The following is a 20,512-nucleotide window of genomic DNA, read 5'->3' as shown; positions in this document are numbered from 1 at the left end:
AAGCCAGCTGACATCAGCTGCCACAGACAAAAATAACAAAATTTGTAACAACAGCCATAAAAGCTCTAATTTCTTGAGTGCCTGCTCCATGCCGGGCACTTCCCATGTATTACTATTTATTTCTATAAACTAATCACTTCTTCATTCATATTACTTTAGATTTTTAATGCTAGAAAATACATGCATATATTTTAAAAGTAAGCTGCAAATTGTATATATGAACGTAAAACTCTCACTTTCAAGAAGCCAAGGGTTTTTGTCCAGTTTAGGTTAGTTTTTCTCATTGTTATCATCATAAATAAATAATAGCCTTTATTGATTCAGACTCCCCACAAACAAAGATTAAGAATTTAGAGGACTCCCATTCACTTCCACTTTGTCTCACACACATGCCCGATTTTTTATTTGCAAATGCTTCCCCCTTATCGTGGTTGCCTTTATTATAATTTCAATATATGTAAACTTCTATATCTTGATTTCTTAACCCCCAGCTGTGAAAGATGAGAAATTTATTTAGTCTTTTTTCCCCCAACGCTCTCTCTCCCTCAACAGCCAATTTTTAGAAGCACTGTTCTCTTCACATTGTTAATGTCTGTAGGATTGTTCGCTAACTGTAAAGTCCTCCATGCTTTATCTACACATTAATTCTAAAAACTGAAATCCAGCAAATAGCATGTACAATGTGTTTATGTCAATATTATTCACTACAGCACCAAATAGTGTAACTGGATTCATACAAAAGGAATGTGAACTTCTTCCTAAATTTTGCACTAAAAGGAGATTCTTCCAAGTGTTAATGTTTCAACTTTTAATTTTTTTCCAGCTTCCCTCACTTTTAAGTTATACGTAATTTCTTCTTTTTCTTTTCTTCATCCTACATATTGGATTCCTTTTATGTTTGGTTAAAATATTTCTCGAGCTATTTTTTTAATACAGCTTCCATAAATGAAAAACTTTGAGTTTTCACATGTTCAAAAATATCTTTATTTTTCTCACAACTCAATTGATATAACGGATATAAGAATTAGGAGTCACATATTTTTTTTTTTCCTTTTGAAAACTTTGCTTTATTTTCCTGTAGCAACCAGTGTTCCTGATAAGAAAATTAATGTTTCTTTTATTTGTTGCATTGTAGATGAACTGTATTTTTTTCTCTTTTTAATTCTTAGAGACATAAAATTTCACCAGGATGTACCTACTGTTTTCATCAATTCTAAGACACATATTCCTCATCCCACTCAGCATTTTAGCATCTTTGAAATGGAGATGTCTTACAGTTGGTGTGTATGTCATAATTTAATTGACAGCAGTTTTTACTTGCTAGTGGTACATAAAATAATGGTGTGTTTTACAACCAGTGGCATCTGAGACTTGATAAAATACAGTAGCTATTCCGCTTTTCTTTTCAATCCTGCTTAGCACTTGGTGGGCTTTTCCCTCTGAATATTAATGTTCTTTCCTCTTAGCTCATGGAAATTTTCTTTTATTTCTTTTATTACTGACTTACTTCCATTGTATTTGTTTTGCTTTCTGAAAACTCTATTAGAAAAGTGTTGACCTCTTGGATCTATCTTCCGTATTTTAACTCTTCTCGCACTTTCTGTCTGCCATTTTGCACTATGTTCTAAGAGATCTTTTCTCACTTTCTTTTCCAGACTATTTATTAGCTCTTCAACCATGTCAATTTTATTCCTCAGCCCGCCCATTGCCATTTTTTAAATTTATTACTTCCAAGAAATTGTTTTTTTCCTCAGACTGTTCCTTTTTCATAGCAATGTGTCCTTGCTTATTGGATAAAAGCTTCTCTTGAATGTTTCCCAAAATCTAGTTATTTTAAAAATGTTTTTTAAGTTCTTGTCTGTTCCCTGAATTAACTGCTTCCTGGAGGGCCAATGGCTTTGTCTGTTCCCTGTTCTTTCACTCACTAAAGACTTACTGACTTCCTGCTCTGTGCCGGGAAATGTTCTAAGCACGGGACAAACAACAGAAAACAAAAAGGGCTGAAGTAGAAGAGATGGATCTGGCAGCAATTAGGAAAGAGGTAGAATTTAGGGCACTTTGTGAGTGAGAAGAGAACTGCCTGGAATTTCTTATTTGGGCAACCAGATGGAGAATGGTACCTTTCACTAAGATAAAAACATAAAAGGAATAGGGACAACTTTGTATGCTAGTTTTCCTTTTTGGGGCTAAATCCAGATTCAGACACTAGGAGTTCGAGATACTCAGGGCACATTCAAATGAAGATATACAGCAGGCAATTGGGACAAGGGCCTGGAATGTGGGAGTGGCGTCAATCCTAGAGATGTAACTGGGGAGTCATCAGTATATTAGCTGAAGCTGAAGACTTGGTTAAGGCCATTTATGAAATTTCTAGAAAGAGAAAAGCAGAAGGTCAGGGGTGGAAGCCTGTGCCCAGGTGCGGCTGACTTGTAGCTCTGATTTATCCCTGGCTGATGGGATATTTCTCAGGATTGACTTAATCCTGAACCTGGACCCTAACCCATTGCTCTTAGCCTAGCTCTCTAAACTCTAACTCCAATTCCATCAGTCCCCACAGTCTGAGAGAGCCCTTTGATGGTCTTAGAACTACCCAAGTAATTGTTCCCTTAGCTGTCTACACAGTATCTCAAACTTCCTAGAGGAAACTGCCACCTACGACCACCAGGATATGGACTCAGTCCTTCCAAGGCCCATGTGACAGGAAGCCAGCCCAAAACAAAGGCTAAGATACAAAAACACCAGTTTAACAGAAACCATGCAAAGTCTTTGTTATCATTAGCCCTCCTTGGCTTCGAAAGAGTGGGGGCCACGAAGTCTTGGGAGGCAGGCACTTCTGGGGCTCCTTCCACTTATTTGTTCTCAAACAAAGGGCATAATCCACTGGAACTGCCTCTCTGCCCAGGGCCCAGGAGTACAGAGTGAGTCCCCTGCCATTGGTGAAGAAGGGACCAAGGAAATTCCTGGAGTAGAGCCCCAAGGTTTGGAGGCACGTGCCGGTATGCCAATGGGAACAAATTCACCCAAATTCTAAAAATTAATCCACAGAAAGTTAGGAAAACAAACTGGTAAAATGAAATAAGTTTCCACGTAGAAAGACATTTATATTTATTTCCCTATATCCAAAGTCACATCAGTAATTGAAAATTTATAAAAAGGGAATCTGTGTTTGAATTCACGTACAGTAAAAATTAGTCCCAATTTTCAAGGCTGCCTTTTCCTGACTCTCATGTAATGATCAACTCTATAATAATGAGAGATAAGACTGTACTAAAGCGTATCTTCTGCAGAGCAAATAATTATTCAATCTCTCCAAAAGACACTATCCTTACAATGATGAAGATAACGTCTTTTTTCATTTTAAAAAAAAGCACCGCATGCAGACTAGAGTATTTGCTCTCTAGTTTGAGCTGAACTTTCAACTTTGCAACAAAATGTTATATTGAATCCTAGCTCTGTTCACATTAAACTGTCATTTTGTTTTGTCAGCTGCTGACGTTCCTTTTTCTCTAGAATACACACACTGGTCTTTATGTGAGGACTTCATTGACACATGCAAACATCAGACTGCTAAACTATAGATAGAGGTGAAAATGAATGGTAATATTAATGTTAAAGTAGATACCTTCCTAAGTAGGAAAATGTAAATTAAATGATCATAAAGATAAAAAATTGTGATTAGAAATACTTTATTATAAATATTTCTTATTTTCTTTTGAATCATATCTATTTATAACTAAAAATTCATAAGATTATGAAATAAGGTTCATTTATAATAGGTTATGATTCTTAAATTTGTTTCTCATTTTTAAGCACTTAAAACATGCTTAAAAATCAACATTTGGTGAATATAATCTTCTAAATTAGGAATCAACAGCCAAGGTTTGTAATAACAGAAGTGCAGTTTATTAACTGCCAAAAATTAACCATATTCCATATCATAGCCTCTTTTTCTTATTCTTGTCAATGAAAGAATCATCACATATTTTTATTTCTCCTAATTTCCACCAACATCCTTCTTCTGAAACTTTGGCCATTTTTTTCTGGGCTTAATGCCTCCTTGACTCTCTTTTAAACCATTAAATACGTTACTATCAAAACAATCTTTCTAACATCATGAAGAAAGATAACCTTCTGTCCCTAAAATTTCAGTAATTTTGACTTTCATATTAGTATTTTGTTTTTCTTTTTACTTCTAAGCAAGCAACTGTTTTTGAACACCAGTAACATGCTGGGGAGTGGTGGTTGGTGGGGGAGAGGAGAGAAAGATCCAACCACATGAAGACAGGAGAACCAGCCTGTGGGCTTACAATCTGAAGGGAAGAGACTTGAGAATTAGGAACACTGAGAATAAAATATGAGCACTAGTCACTGTGTAAGCCAAAGGTCAAAACAAAACATTTATCTTCATATATCACTAGTGAATTTTCTTCTGACAAAATTGTTAAGCTAGGGGGTTCTTTCAAAAATAGGACATGACTCCTCATTTGATGTGCCCCATGTCAGCTGAGGCTCTCTGAAACATCTTGGCAGACAACGGTATGATGCCCTACAGAATCCATGCTGATCCAGGCTCTCGGCAAACCTCAAGCACGTCTTCTCAAAGGCCTGGAAGGCCACAAAGTCTATGTGGGCTTGGCCTCCTCACCTGGCTCCAGCATCCTAGACTTGATGTCACTGCAGGAAGTCAGGCATATGTTAGCAGCATACACATCTTCCATCAAACTATCCAACCTACAAAATCTGTAATCAAAACTCTTCCGTGTTGAGAACGTCTCTATCAAAGATGATGAAACTATTGTTTATGATAGCAAAAGAATAGAAACAACATCTCAGGGAGGTACTAGTAAACTTATAGAGATTGATTAAGGAAGTTGTGCTACTTCTGTGGAGTGAAATACTGGCCATAATTGATTATGCATATCCCGTGGCATTGAACGATGTTCTTCATATCTTATGTATGCAAATCTGCATCAAGATTTATCTGAAAGGACGGTCACAGAGGTTTTCAATGATGAAAAAGAATCCTTCCACCCAGAGATAACCATTGAAAACTTCTGTGAATATCCTTTCAGACAAATCTTGAAAAGCATTCTTTTTTTTACTTTCTTTTGACATTTCTTTATTGAGTCAATTTTGTATAAGTAACAAGTAGGAATCTGTCTTATAAAAAATATTCAGACTTCTGGCTCCCACATGGGATGAAAAAAAATGCTACCCCCACACTAACAAGAAAAATCCAGATACACCATAAAATCACAACTTTTCTTGAACCCATCAGAGAACTGAGGTCACAACCGGGTAACCTGAATTCCAAAGAGGAACGGTTGCCTCCCAGGAAGGATGTGACACATGAACAGTCTCATCTACAGCAGAAGCAGCACCATGCCAGCTGCAAAACAAGCAGTAGGAAAAGTAAGCTAAAATATAAAGAACTGCTGAAGAGCAAAGATGCATTAACAGAGCAGTCTGAAGTAGCTGAGGGCACACGTTAAAAGGGGAGTTCACACTCCTGGCTTTTTCCCCTGTCTCCTACCAGATGCTCATGACAAAAATTGAGGGCAGGGCAGGAGACTTGCTGATGGTGCAGGCTTGAGAAGGGCATCAGCTGCTGTTAAGAGAAAAGCACCTTCCCTGGGCCGTTCTATCCCAGGAAGCAAAAGTCTGAAGCCCCTGGGAGAGGGGAAGAAAACTCTCTAGCCAATCAGACTCAAAGAAGGTGATCAGTGGAGAAGTGTTAGGCACTGAGCCCCACTCACTTCTCCCAGGCTATTCTTCCTGGGAAAGGAAAGCTTTCAACTGCTGGAGAGCATAGCCTCTTGCTCACAGGGCACAGGTGAAGATATATAATGACAAGAGGAAAAATAAAAGAAACATTCTCCTCCCCTGGATGAGGGGTCAGTAACTGTCTTGGGCCTTAGAATTTGTACTAATACAAGTGGAGATTTCCTACTATTGCAAGAGGGACAGGAAACTCCTACCCAAGGTCCACTTCAGATGCAAGGCAGAAGTAGACTGCCAAAGGGAGGAGGGGCTGAGAAAGCCCATCTCTGAGGGCCAGGCACAGGGCACTTCCCAAAGACCAAGTATGGATTAGAACCACAAAAAATCACCCCTGCCCTCATAAGTACCAAGCAATAGCAGTCTATTACCAAGGGAAGGATAAGAACATAGAGAGATGCCTATGCTGTGGTACAGGTGGACAGGTTCTGCTGAAAGCTAAGGGTGGAGCAGCACACAGTAAAAAACACTGTATTACTCCAGCTCCCACTCTAAGCATGTGCCCACCACAAGTCCACGTGAAGGAACCATAGCAATGACCAAACTCAGCTCAACTCAACTTCTGGAAGGATAGCTCAACCTCTTACAGTAATAGTCTGATGTAAGAAGAGGCATACCATTTTCAGGTGTGAATACTGTTTACTTCAGTCTCTGCTATTCTACACATAATGTCTGGCATTCAATTAAAAATCATAAGACACACAAAAGTGCAAAGAGAAAAGAACCTATGGCCAGGAGACAAAGCAATCAACAGAACCAGATTCAAAGATGACTCAGATCTTGGAACTATCAGATAGGATTTTAAAATAACTGTAACTGAAATGTTAAAGAACCTAGGAGAAAAGGTGAACATGCATGATAGGGAATTTCGACGAAAAGATGGAATATATAAAAGAGTCAAATGGAAATACCGGAAATGAAAAAGACAACACCAAGGATGAAGAATGTCTTTGATCAACTTATCAGCAGACTCAATATAGTTGAGGAAAACAATCAGTGAATTTCATGGTAGGTCAAAAGAAATTCCCCAAATTGAAACACAAAGAGGGAAAAGTAGTTCAAAATTAATGCACGTAACATCCAGGAGTTGTGGGACAATATCAGAAGTCTAACATGTGTATAACTGGAGTATCAGAAGGGACAAGAGAAAGAATGGGGCAAAGGACATAACAGAAGATGATGGTGAAGAGTTAACGAAAGACATCAAACCACAAATTCAAGGAGCTCAGATCAGGGGCTGGCCCCATGGCTCAGTGGTTAAGTTTGCACACTCCGCTTCAGTGGCCCAGTGTTTCACCAGTTCAGATCCTGGGTGTGGACCTAGCACTTCTCATCAATCCATGCTGAGGTGGCATCCCACATAGCAGAACCAGAAGGACCTACAACTAGAATATACAACTATATACTGGAGGGCTTTGGAGAGAAGAAGAAAAAGAGAGAGAAGATTGGCAACAGATGTTAGCTCAGGTGTCAATATTTAAAAAAAAAACAAAGCTCAAATCATGAGAGAGAGATTAGGAAACAACAAACACCCAAAGACACATTCTAGTCAAACTGTTGAAAAGCAAAAATACAGAGAAACTCTTGAAGGCATTCCAAAGTAAAAAATATATTACAGACAAAGCTAAAATTTACAGTTAACTTTTTGTTAGAAATTATGCAAGATAAAGACCATGGAGTGACATCATAGCATTAAAAGAACAGATACTGTCAACCTAAACTTCTATACTCAGGAAAAATCTGTCAAAAATGAAGGCAAAATAAAGATTTTTTTCTTCAGGCAAACAAAAGCTGAGAGAATTCATTGCTCGCAAATCTGCACTATAAGAACTATAAAAGGAAGTTCTTCAGAAACAGGGAATATGATACTAGACAGAAACGTAGGTCTACATAAATAAACGAAAGCTCCAGGAATGGTATTAATGAAGGTGCCAAATAAAAATCTTACTGAGGCAAATTATATCAGTTTTTGTTACGCAAAAGTATCTATAATAATTTGAAAATTTTTGAAGCGTATAACATGGTAGGAACTCCAAAGTACTGTACTTTTGATGGAATCGTCGGAAAAGATAACCCAATGACATTTGGAGCAAGATGAATGGACAAACATGAATTTCATAGTGGCTTTCCGGCGCGATCTTAAGAAACACAAGCTTTACTGCTAAAGACTAAGCTACTTGGTGGGAGATTGCCAGAGGTTCCTACAAATCGTTCTGACTTCTTTCTGATCTCTTATCAAGCAGCTGCTTACGTGTTTCAGTCTGAAATCTTTTTATTCTTTTCCTAATGTTTGTTTTCCTAGCTCTTCCAATGGTTATATAAGAATCTAAAACTGTATATTGTAATGTTTCTAATTTTGATATAAATAATTACCTTTAAAAATATGTTTATGCTTTATTTAATGGGAACCAGACAGAAATGTTATATATCGTAATCAGAATCCACTTGCATATTCTCAATTAGAGAGACAGACGGCCAATTGATTATTCAGGGTCTAACAAGTCTAGTGGCATGAAACCGAATATGAGTTCACCATGTACTTTCAGCCATTGGATCAACTGGACTCCATACACTTCATGGCATTGGTTGGAAGAAACTTGTTTTTCTATTCCAAGTATCTAGATATGTGTTCATATATTCAACAGAGAAATGGCTCTCACATGGAGATTGGTGAAGATCTTCAAGCTATTTTCAAGATTTTTAAAAACCAAAATAAAAGTGTACCTTGATTCCTTAATAAAGGCTAACAAAACCTAAGAACTCTTTGGATTTGGCTGGCATTAAATCCATTCAGCAAGATGTCACTGGTCATCTAAGGTTGATTAGATATACAAGGTGGGAGCAACATGTAACGGATAAATAAATAAGGGAAAACAACTTTTCTAATTAGTTCAGTATTTCTTATGATTAAGTGGAGATTACATTGAGGAAAAGAAAACAAAGGGATACTAAATGAAGAACACATTCCTAAAAAAAAATTGACATACACCTTATACAAACTTATCCCCAGGATTTGAGGAGAAAGCTAGGAGAGACTAAGCCTGAAGAGATCGGGGCTGGAGAAACTGACAAATTGGTCGAGCTGGACCCAAAGAGGGTGGCCAGTAGTCCAATGCCAATGTCCAAAGGGGTGTAGCGACCTCAGGCTTGACTCTGGCAAGCATCAATATTGAAGCAGTTCTATCATAGAATTCACAGCACCAAGCAACAGAATTGGTATATGCAATAATGACAGTTAGGATGAGCGAGAGCATGTCAACTGTTCAGTCCTCTGAGGGTAAGGCTCAAGTCTGGGCAGTGTCAGGACTTTGGCCAAACGACTTGGTCTTTAAGACTGGCAAGTGTTTAAGACTTAGTGTTTAAGTGTCAAGGATGACACTTCTTCTGTTACCAGCGAGGTGATTTTACATGTGGTCAGGACCTAGCATCTGTCCTCATGGTTGAGAGTCTCTAGGGAAGAATAGAAATTGACACAAAGCTTAAGTTTACAAATCTTTTCCTAATTTCCACAGTGGTATCTCAGATCTTTAAGTTAAATTATACTAAAATATCATAAACTCTACAAATAAAATGTTATAATTGTCCCCCAACAAAATAAACAAGAAGAGACAAAGCATAAAACCCCTCAAGTGATTAACAAATAGTATTTTTCATTTGTGCAACAAATATTGACTATTATTTTCACTAAAGTATTTTTAGGTCCAAATATACTGAAAGTATTTACTTAATTTATCATCAAACTACTCAGAATAAAATAGTGTAGAAAGTAAAAGCCACCTTTCAGTTGAATTTTAAGTAGGATATTATTCAGATTTTCAATTTCAGTTCTTTGAGAGCAGGATATAGAGGTGAATTCCTTTGAGGAATAAATGAAAATTTTGATCTTAAAATAAAACAAGTAGTTTTAGTGTGTGATTTCAATTATTTCTACATTTTAAAGTTATTCATAGCATGAAACAAAGATACAGTATGATAAGAAAAATTGTTTTGTGTCAACATAGTCTATCAAAATACAGTAAATATCCTTTGACAACCTCTGGAGACCATGCGTATGTCCAGGATTGTCGTCTCTCTGCCTTATTCCACCATGCAGCGTGACCAGATCAAGAATGAGCAAAATGCTGGCTTTCTCACATTGCTTTAACAAACCAAGCCAAGGGAAAAAAGAAAGAAAGAAAGAATGACACAATGAACAGATTATATTATTTTCTTGTCTGATGGAGTTTATTTTAAACTTCATGTGCAATTTAATCAAATAAAAAGTTTGTGTAGGAAAGCCATGGTAAATTTCAGATTTTTCCTTTACCCCCCTAGCCTATAATGTGATAAATCTATAATAATCATTCTATAGCTTATAATAATAATAATAATTTTTATTAAATTACTAGCTTGCAAGTGACTGTGGTCATAATTGCAACACTCTTGCAGAAATGTTTTACCTAACAATGCTTGAGTGTTGAAAGAACACCGTTCTAGAGTTTTTATCGAAGTCTTTCATGCTGTACAAATTGCTTTTTATTGAGTGAACCTTAAGAATGGGAACGTGATTGACTTTGTCCCATTTCCCACACAGAAGGGTCCCGATGCTTTCTGCAGACCTAGGCACACACCATATGTTGCCCCAGCACAGAGCAGGTTACCCCGTGGAAACCCAGAAGTCTTCCAGGGGAGGATGGACTGGGTGCAGCCTTAATTAACTAATTACCCTGGGGGGAGGGTTGGGGGAGACCTGGGAATCCAATTGAATCTTGTTGTATGAAACCTCCGTATCTGAAATGTTTTATAGACATCAAAAAATAAACTTTCACGAAAACACTGTACAAACACAAGTTCTATGTTGTGAAATCCTTCTTAAATAGAAATCAGACTGCGCTGTTCATATCGTGTTTTTCAGACTGGCTAAACACCCGGTTTATCACTGTGTACTCCACTGAGGGAAGCACGTGTGCTGTTCCCACCGAATGACACAGATTTCAAAAAATAAGTATGATTAATTAGATAAGTTAAATGACTGATGTAAAAAGTTCCTGCAGCGAGCTCTCCGTTTGGTCATGTACGCGTGCTCAATATTATAAAACCCTTTAAAGACGATTTTTAAGAAGTCCAGCTACCTCAATAGAATAAAATATTTAAAAGAGAGAAACAGGAAAAGGATAACCACAGTGTACAAACTGTGGTGAATCTACAGAAGAATATATCATGTGGGAAAGTAATCTAAGGGAGCCCATAATAATTATTATAAACAACAAAGGTGTATACGATAGCAATAATGGTGAGCTAGAACATTTCACTTTAAAATCGAAGCAATTAATATAAAGCTGTAAACACCAGCTTACGTCATCTCTCCCCCGCCCCCTCCCCGGGTACAATTTTTACTTATTGTTACACATTAACCTCAGCGTCTCTCCAGCTGACAAAATGTGCTCTGAAGCCTCGGCAACATCAAAATAACAATCATTAAAGTCAGAAGGAAGGACTAGGAGGCTAGAAAATCCTGTTGAAATGACACCTTCTCAGACATCCTGTCTGCCTTTCTCTCTCCTTTATGCAGCATTTCCCGTGGGTGAGAACAAGCGATATTTCTGCCCCTCGAGAGCTGTGACCTGGGAAGCTCAATTTCCATCTGCAAATTGAGGACCCTGGAGTTTCTGATCTGTGATTCTAGGGTTTAGTTACAGCCTCGGGCTGCTGTAGGGACTGGGGCAGCCCACGCATGCGGCTGCTGTCTCGGGATGGGAGCTCCGTTTCTTTGTCTTGGTCACTGACCTTGCTCTGCAGGGCTCTGAGCCATCCTCTCAGAGCCTCAGACCACAGACTCCTGTCCCTGGACCTGATTTCATGGCAGCTGACGGAACCTTCTGGAACAGATCACTGCCTTGGCCACAGATTCACTGAGTCCAAGGCTTAGACTAGAGCCCCTCACCCAGTATGGCTGGTTCTTCCTGCCCAGGTTAGCAGGCAACACTGCACACTTAAGCCAGGGCTTTGTTTTGTGTTTTTTGGTTTTTTGTTTGTTTTGTTTTGTTTTGTGGGCCCCACCGCCTAAAAAAAATTTCCAAGACCTGGATTCTAAAAATCTTACATCTAGAACCCAGGCACTGGTCAATCATGTACCATATTTCCCCACAAATGTCATTCTCATTCTTTGGAAATGACATTGGTTTCCAGTTGTCTAGCCTTCCTAACTTTCGGCAAAGTGGAAACGCTTTTAGAGGAGAATACTTTTTCTCAACTCTCGAGTAATGACTTCTACTCATATGACACCCTGGCCACCCGTGACCTCCTCCCTTCTCTCACTCCTCCCCTAGGTGCAGGTCGTTGGCCTAGTGAGTTGGCACAAGAGAGAGTAAGGATGACAGAGGAAGCGTGACTCTACTCTGCTCCTCCGTGCCCTAAGTGTCAGAGAGGCAGATTCTGCCCCCTGGGGGACAAGGAGAAAGAAGATTGGGACAAGTAGAAACAAGACAAGAGACAACAGGAAATCAAAACGGGCAAGTGGAGAGCCTCTCTCTGTGAAGTGCCAGACATTAGCTATATGTCACCAATTGGCTTTTAAGCTTGGAAAGTGGTGAAGGAGCTGTGACTAGTTACACAGTTCACCGTGCCCACAAGATAGATCAATTGCTCCGAGAAGCACAACGATTCCCGTAGCTAAGAGCAGAAGAAAGCGCCCCAGAGGATCTTGATCAAGGGAGGTATTGTGTGGTGCTGTGAGCAGGCCTCGCCACAGCCACACGATAAGCCAATGTCAGGTTGAACATCACAGAGCTACTCATTAACATGCCCTTTCGTGCAGGCCATTCGGCCACCATAGGCTCTGTGAAAGCAATGCTGAGTATTTACGGGAAGGTGATAAGAAGAGCAACAGCACATAATTCATGCACGCATGTCTCTGAGAGTGTGAGTTCATCCAGGTGACCACTTGGAATGCTACGAGCAGATGGACTGTATACGCACACGTCCTTCAGGAAATAAATCTTCAGGAAGCTTCTGATAGACATTGGGCAGTAATGAGTTGGAGATCATATACCCTCGGAAGTACATGGAATATGGCTTCTCTTTGCTAATTTCATAGAGATCCACTAAGGCTTGGTGACTAAGCTAAATATACCACCAAGCTGGCATCCTCTTGGGCGAGCTAAGGGGCCTAAGAGGGACCCACTGGTGGGGAGAGGAGCAGCCAGAGCCCCTGCCCAGATGTGTACAAGGGGAAGCAGGGAGAATGGGGAGTGTTGAGACTGTTGGCCTTGTTGACGCTGGATGTGAGGGGACGCTGCCATTGCAATGGCGCTAACGGAACAGAGCCCCTCCGCAGACGGAAGTGTCATAGGGTGTGGGCACGGGAGCAGGTCTTACCACAAGCTCCTCTTCCTTTGAAGACTTCTTTGGTGTCTTAGCTTTTTTGGTCCTAGCAGACGATGAACTGATGGAGGCAGAGTGTGGCCTTGAAATGGTTCCTTTGCTGAATTGAGTCCCGGTTTGGGAGGAGGGCAAAGTGATTTCTTTCCCCTTGGCTGATCTCATGCTCTGGCACACAAAAAAAGAACCAGTTTTGTTATTATCATTTCGTTCTTCAGATTTTGGGCCCTTTCTTTTCCTCCCCTGCCGCCCCTTGAGCTGGAATTGCAGGGTTCAGTCCTAAAGAGGATGGACCCGTCCTTGCTCCCATCCCTCAATCTCCCCGCTCTGATTTAATTGGCAGGCTAGACCTGTTTTTCCACTCCTCTCATTGATACTAGTACACTAAGAAAAACATACCCACAAACCAATGTTTTCTGGAACCACCTGGAAAGGAGGAGTCTTTGTGGAGGGCAGGTGAGGGGGTAGCTTGAGGTTTTCATCTTATTTGTAAGAAGGCAGGAAAATGGAAGGCAGGAGTGAAGGGATAGGACTCTGAAGAGATAGGGCATTGAGCCTATGGACCAGCATCCCGGGATGACACTTCTCACTTTATTTATGCCAGGCTTGCTTTCAGCACTGCTTACCCTCCCACACTCCTTCTCACTGCCCTCCAGCATCAGCCTCCTTGGCTCCCATTCACACTTCCTGCCTCGCTTTGAAGTATTTTTTCCTTCAAACTCAGACGGGGCTGGCCTGGTGGTGCAGTGGTTAAGTTTGCATGGTCTGCTTTTGTGGCCCGGGATTCACTGGTTCGGATCCTGGGTGTGGACCTATGCACCACTTGTCAAGCCATGCTGTCGCAGGCATCCCACATAAAATAGAGGAAGATGGGCACGGATGTTAGCTCAGGCCCAGTCTTCCTCAGCAAAATAAAAGAGGAGATTGGCAGCAGATGTTAGCTCAGGGCTAATCTTCCTCAAAAAAAACCAAAAAACAAAAAACACCAAAAGAACAAACACAGATGTTAGAAAGTGAAAAGCCTTGGTATGGTATGTATAGATTCTTCAACCCTGATGCCAAAATAAGAGAAGCAGAGAAAAAGGAACTCAAATGCAAACCTTTACGCTTAGACCCTCAAGCTTCCTTCTTGTTTCCATGTCCTCTTTCTGCTTGTTCATCTGTGAAATTGAAAGTCCGTATCATTTGCAAAGATTAAAAAGCAGAATTTTCTATAAAACGTCCTTAAGTAGTGAAAAAGTAGCGGTTTAAACCGTTTCACTGCCAAAACTATTATGGGAATATAAGCTATAATGTTGAATACAAATTAGAATAAAAAATAAATTTGTGCCCAGAAGAAACGCATTTAAGAAGAAGTAAACAGATATTGGGGCTGACCCCATGGCCGAGTGGCTAGTTCATGTGCTCTGCTTTGGCAGTCCAGGGTTTCATTGGTTCGGATCCTAGGCGTGGACATGGCACGGTACGTCAGGCCACGCTCAGGCAGCGTCCCACATGCCACAACTGGAAGGACCACAACTAAAAAAATATACAACTATGTACTGGGGGGATTTGGAGAGAAAAAGGAGAAAAAAAAAAGAAGTGAACACAAATAGATAAAATTGTAAATATTTAAAGTTATTAGCATTTGTTTATTGGTTTAGGCAGAATAGAGATTATAGAGAAATGTGAATTTTTTGCTTATGTGGTGATAATTTGTTTCATATATTACTATAATAGCTATAAATCCCAGGCCTTAGCAGATGTTTTGTAGAAATTTCAGATAATTTAGTAGTCAAAATCCAATAATGAAATGAGTGAAATTTTAGTTTAAAAAGTCAATTCTAATTTCCAGGCATAAAAGACATTTTATCAAAATATATGTATTTATAAAGCAGTGGAAGATGGGCACGGATGTTAGCTCAGGGCCAGTCTTCCTCAGCAAAAAGAGGAGAATTGGCACCAGATGTTAGCTCAGGGCTAATCTTCCTCAAAAAACAAAAACAAAAACAAAAACAAAACAAAATATATGTATATATTTTTTAATTGAGCTGTAATTGACATATAACATTATATTAGTTTCAGGTATATAATACAATGATTCATATTTGTGTATACTGTGAAATGATCACCAAAGTGAGTCTAGTTAATATGCATCACTACACACAGTTACAATTTGTCTTTCTTGTGACGAGAACTCTTAAGAGCTACTCTCTTAGTAGTCTTCAAATATGCAATACAGTATTATTAACTAGAGTCACCATGTTGCATGTTACATCCCCATGACTTCTCTCTTTTGTAATGGAAGTTTGTACCTTTTGACCACCTTGACCCATTTCACCACCCCACTCCCCACCTCTGGCAACTGTCAATCTGTTCTCTGTATGTATGAGTTCATTGGTTTTAGATTCTGCATATAAGTGAGATCACATGGCATTTGTCTTTCGCTGTCTGACTTATTTCATTTAACATAATTTCCTCAAGGGCCATCCAAGATGTCGCAAATGGCAAAAAACATATTAATGCATGCTTCGATGATATTAAGATTTTCTCATAATGTGAATTTATGAGTAATGCCAGTGATTCTAATTCTGGCTAATCTTATTATGAAGTTAAACAATGATGAGAAATACATCTAACCATTAATTTCATTGGTATCTGAACAACAACTACAACGGATTTTCAAAAATATCTCTCACCTACTGATAGAACAGAATTCAATAGAAAGCACGTCTGTCTCCTGAAGTCTTAGGGCCTGGGAAGCTAGTTACTGATGTCCATGAAGGATTGTATTTAGATAGTCTCAGTGGGTTTGACCTCAAGGCTTTTATAATTAAGCTTCATTATAATGGTTTAAAAATCATCTTCTCCATTATCACTATAAGAACTTGCTGGAACTATTTAATAAATCATCCCTCATTCATTACAAACGTATTTATTGGGTGCATACTATGTGCCAGACACCATCCTAGGAGCCGAGTGTACACTGCTAAGCCAAATAGACAAAGAAGGAAGACCTGTCCAGGCTGGGCTAATTTCGATGGAATGGGCAGGAAAGCCCTCCCTTGGGGAGAGGACATTTCAGCTGAGATCTAAAGAATGAGAAGCAGTAACCAGAAAAGTGGGAGGAAAAGAAGTAGGGGCAGGAGGGGTATATGGGAACTCTCTATACCTTCCCCTCAATTTTGCTGTAACCTAAAACTGCTCCAAAAAACAAAGTCTATTTTTTGAAAAAGTGGGGAAAAGAGCATTGGAAACGGAAGAAAAAGCATGCCAAAGATGCCAGAGCAGGGAAGAGCTGGGCGGGGGTGGGGGGGGGCGGTGCTAAGATCAGGGAGAAAGTACAAACCTTGGATTTTGTTGTAAATGCAACGGAATATCATCGGATCATTTTAAGTGTGTGTGTGCATGGTAATATTTATGCTGTGAAGACCTCATTCTGGGGGAGGTATGTTTCTGGTCATAACCAAATAGCTGCTATCAAACCAAGCGTCCCACAAATGACTGAAAACGCTGGAAAAAATATTAAAAAACAACTACCTGAAGACAATGGAAAGAGATCAAAACTGGACAGATTTTGGAGGGCAGTCAGCACTTCAAAGAGGGGAACAGCGTAGGGTGAATTTCCCATTATTATGGCTTTTAATTTGACTGCAGTCCCCAGTCTGTGCTGGGTGGAGTAACTAAAACTACGATGGAAAACCTGAAGCCTCTCAGGATTGCTGAGGACAGAGTCAAGGCAACCACAGCCAATGAAAGTGAGACAAGGAAATCCCACGGAGAGCCAGACTGGGGAGCCCCAGTTCTGTATAAGCTCTGCCTGAATCTCTGGCCGATGACTGAACCATGCTTACAGCCAAGCTGAGGTTCAAAGATTGAACTGAGACTTAAGCTGCCACCAATTGCAGGCAAGACAGAGCTTATGGTTTGAATCCAACCAAGTTAATTGCTTGATTTTTAAAAGTAACACATAACATTCATAATGCCCATAAAATCCAAAAATACTCAGTGTACAAACATATAAGAATGTGTTTTCTATTCTCTAGTGAAAAGACTATTAACAGAGACTGACACTGAGATGGTGGCTCAAAGATAGCGGAATAAGATCTCTAAAGCACTGAAAGAAAAAAAACCCCACTAACTCAGAATTCCATACTGAAGGAAAATATCATTCAAGATTGAAAGCAAATGAAAAATATTTTCAGATAAAGGAAAAACAGAAGGATTTCATCACCAGCAGACCTGACCTACAAGAAAAGTTAAAGGAAGATTTCAGACTGAATGGAAATGATCCCAGAAAGAAGCTCTAACCTTTAGGAAGGAATGAAGGGCATCAGAAAGGTAAATACATAAGACCATTTTGACCTAATGTCTTTCAAACGTGTAAGGCTGTTTAAAGCACGACTTGTAACATTGATGTCAATATAATAATTGGACAGCTCTAACTTAAAGAACAGGAAAATAAATAAATCTCATAAACAAAGCTATATATTTGCAAGGTTTCTATATTTTACAAGAAATTGCCCAACATTCACACTAAATGGACTGTAAAATTTAAGGATGTAAATTATAATTGCTAGAGCAATCACTAAAAGGTAGGCAAAAGGCCAAAATGATAATAGATAAATTAAAGTGAAATTCTAAAATGTATTAAAAGGAAGGCAAAAAAATAAACAGAAGAAAAACAACAAAAAACAAATAGCGAAATGGTAGGCCTAAATACAATCCTATCAATAACAATAATATTGAATGATGATGGACTAAACAATCTAGCTAAATGCAGAAATAGCTGGACTGTATAAACCAGCAAGACCCAACTATTCACTGTGTATTAACAGAAGCACTTTAAATATAAATACACAGAGAGGTTGAAAATAAATGCATTGAAAAAAGATACACAATGCAAACATAAGAAAGTTCAAGGGGCTACATTTATGTCTCATATGTATAGTAGATTTCAGAATTAAAGAATTACTAAAGATAAAGAAGGACATTTCATCATGATAAAAGGGTTGATTCATGGGAAGACATAACAATCATAAACGTTTTGCCTAATAACAGAGCTTTAAAAAACATGAAGTAAAAATTGGCAAAATTATAGGGAGAAATAAATAACATGCACCTCTTGGCAATTGATAGAAATAGAAAAAAAAGTGAAAGACACATAGATGACCTGAAAAACACTATCACTACCTTGATCTAATTGATAATGCCCAAGAACTGGAGAATACAAATTATCTTCAAGTATATAGAATACAGTCCCATGACAGACTATATGCTGTTTGGCCATAAAATAACTGCCAATACATTTATAAAGATTAAAATCATACAGAGAATGTTCTCTGATCACAATGGAATTAAACTAGAAGTTAATAACAAAAATATATCTACAAAAATCACTAATATTTATAATTTAAGCAACACAGTTCTAAATCACAAGGGAAATTAGAAATTAGAAAATATTCCAAACTGAATGAAAATACAGGATATCAAAATTTGTGGGATGCAGATGAGATAGTGTTTTGAGGGAAATGAATAGCTTTAATTGCTCATACTAAAAATAACAAAAAGTCTGAAGTCAGTTCCCTAAGGTTCCACACTAAGAAGGCAGAAAAAGAAGAGTAAAATAAATTAAAAGAAAGTAGAAGAGGAAAAAAGGATAAAGGTCAGAGCAGATATTGATAAAATTAAAAAAACAACAGAGAAAATAGAGCCCAAACTAATTTCTTGAAAAGATCAGGAAAATTGATAAAGCTCAACTAGACTGATCAAGAACATAATTTACTAATATCAGGAATGAAAGAGGATTTCATTTCAGGTCCTCCAGATATTAGAAGGACAATAAGGGAATATTATGGAAAAACCCATACCAGTAAATTCATAATTTAATTAAATGGACAAATTGAATAATACAACCTAACAAAACTGACACAAAATGAAATAGAAAGTATGAATAGTTCTATAGCTACTAAAGAAAATAAGTCTATTATCAAAAACCTTCAGAGAAAGAAAACTCTAGGCCCAGATAGTTTCACTGGTGAATTCTTTCAAACACTTAAGAAAAACATAACACCAAATCTTTTCAATAACACCACTAAAATTTGCAGAAAATACAGACGGAAGGTGTATTTCCCAACTCATTTTATGAGTCCAGCCTAACTCTAACACTAAAGCCCCAAAAACACATGGAAATAAAGAAAGAAAATTTAGAGACCAATATCCCTAAGACTATAGATTTCAAAGTCCTTCACAAAACTATTAGCAAATTGAACGCGGTAGTATATAAATGTATAATAGATCACGACAAAGTGGGTTTATCTCAGGAATGCAAAATTGCTTTAACATTCAAGAACCAAAGTATTTCACCATATTACAAGATAAAGGAGAAAAAAATAATCATTTCAATAGCTGCAGAAAAAAGCATTTGAAAAAATTCAACAGCCATTCTTGATAAAAACTCTCAGAAATCTAGGACTAGAAGGAAATTTCCTCATCTTGAGAAACGACTGCCATGAAAAACGTACAGCCAGATCATACTTAATGATGAAATAATAAACTACACTCCCCCTAAGATCGGAAAGAAAGCAAGAATACTTGTTCTTACCACTGCTATACATCATTGTATTGGAGGTCATTGTAATAAAAAGTAAAGGGGCCGGCCTGGTTGCATAGTGGTTAAGATCGTGTGCTCCACTTTGGCAGCCAGGGGTTTGCCAGTTTGCACCCCGTGCACAGACCTAGCACCACTTGTCAAGCCACACTGTGGCAGCATCCCAAATAAAATAGAGGAAGATTGGCACAGATGTTAGCTCAGCGCCAATCTTTCTCACACTCCCACCCACACACACACACACACACACACAAGAATGAAAAGGTACAAAGATCAGAAACAACATAAGTAAAACTGTCTCTATTTACAGAAGACCTGAGTGTCTACATATGAAGTCCTAAGGTGTCTACAAAATTATTATTGTAACTAATAAATGAATCTAACAAGGTTGCAGGATACAAAGTTAATACAAAATTAATTGTATTTTTAAATATCAGTACTAAACAATTAGAAATAAAATCTGAAAACAATTCCATTTACCATAGCATCAAAAATATAAAATACTTAGGAACAAATTTAAGAAAAAATGTGCAAGAGCTCTACACTGACAATGACAACTTATTGGTAATGAAAAGTAAAGAAAACCTAAATAAATGGACATATACACTATGCTTACGGATTTGATGACAGACTAGTAATATGTTAATATGTCAATCTCCTCAAATTGATCTATATATTTATCACAATCCTAATCATAACACACTAAGTGGTGGATTTTGGTAAAAACGGACAAGCTGTTTCTAAAATCTATATGAAATTGCAGAAAATCTAGAATTTTCAAAATGA

General features: G+C 38.3%; 1 protein-coding gene across 3 annotated transcripts in view; it reads right to left on the bottom strand.

Annotated features, from left to right (window-relative positions):
• Positions 1-20,512, bottom strand: part of C29H10orf67 (chromosome 29 C10orf67 homolog) — a 145,845-nt gene that overhangs the window by 49,401 nt on the left and 75,932 nt on the right. For all 3 annotated transcript variants that reach the window (XM_070500959.1, XM_070500960.1, XM_044762301.2), the window contains 2 exons: positions 14,238-14,297; positions 13,135-13,305 (listed from right to left, as the gene is read on the bottom strand). In XM_070500959.1, the coding sequence (XP_070357060.1) occupies positions 13,135-13,305; positions 14,238-14,297 (231 nt within the window). The remainder of the gene's footprint in view (positions 1-13,134; positions 13,306-14,237; positions 14,298-20,512) is intronic.

Source organism: Equus asinus, chromosome 29 (assembly GCF_041296235.1).
Source record: "Equus asinus isolate D_3611 breed Donkey chromosome 29, EquAss-T2T_v2, whole genome shotgun sequence".
Lineage (NCBI taxonomy): Eukaryota > Metazoa > Chordata > Mammalia > Perissodactyla > Equidae > Equus > Equus asinus.
The sequence above is the reverse complement of the archived record's forward strand: the minus strand, read 5'-3'. Positions and strand labels throughout refer to the sequence as shown.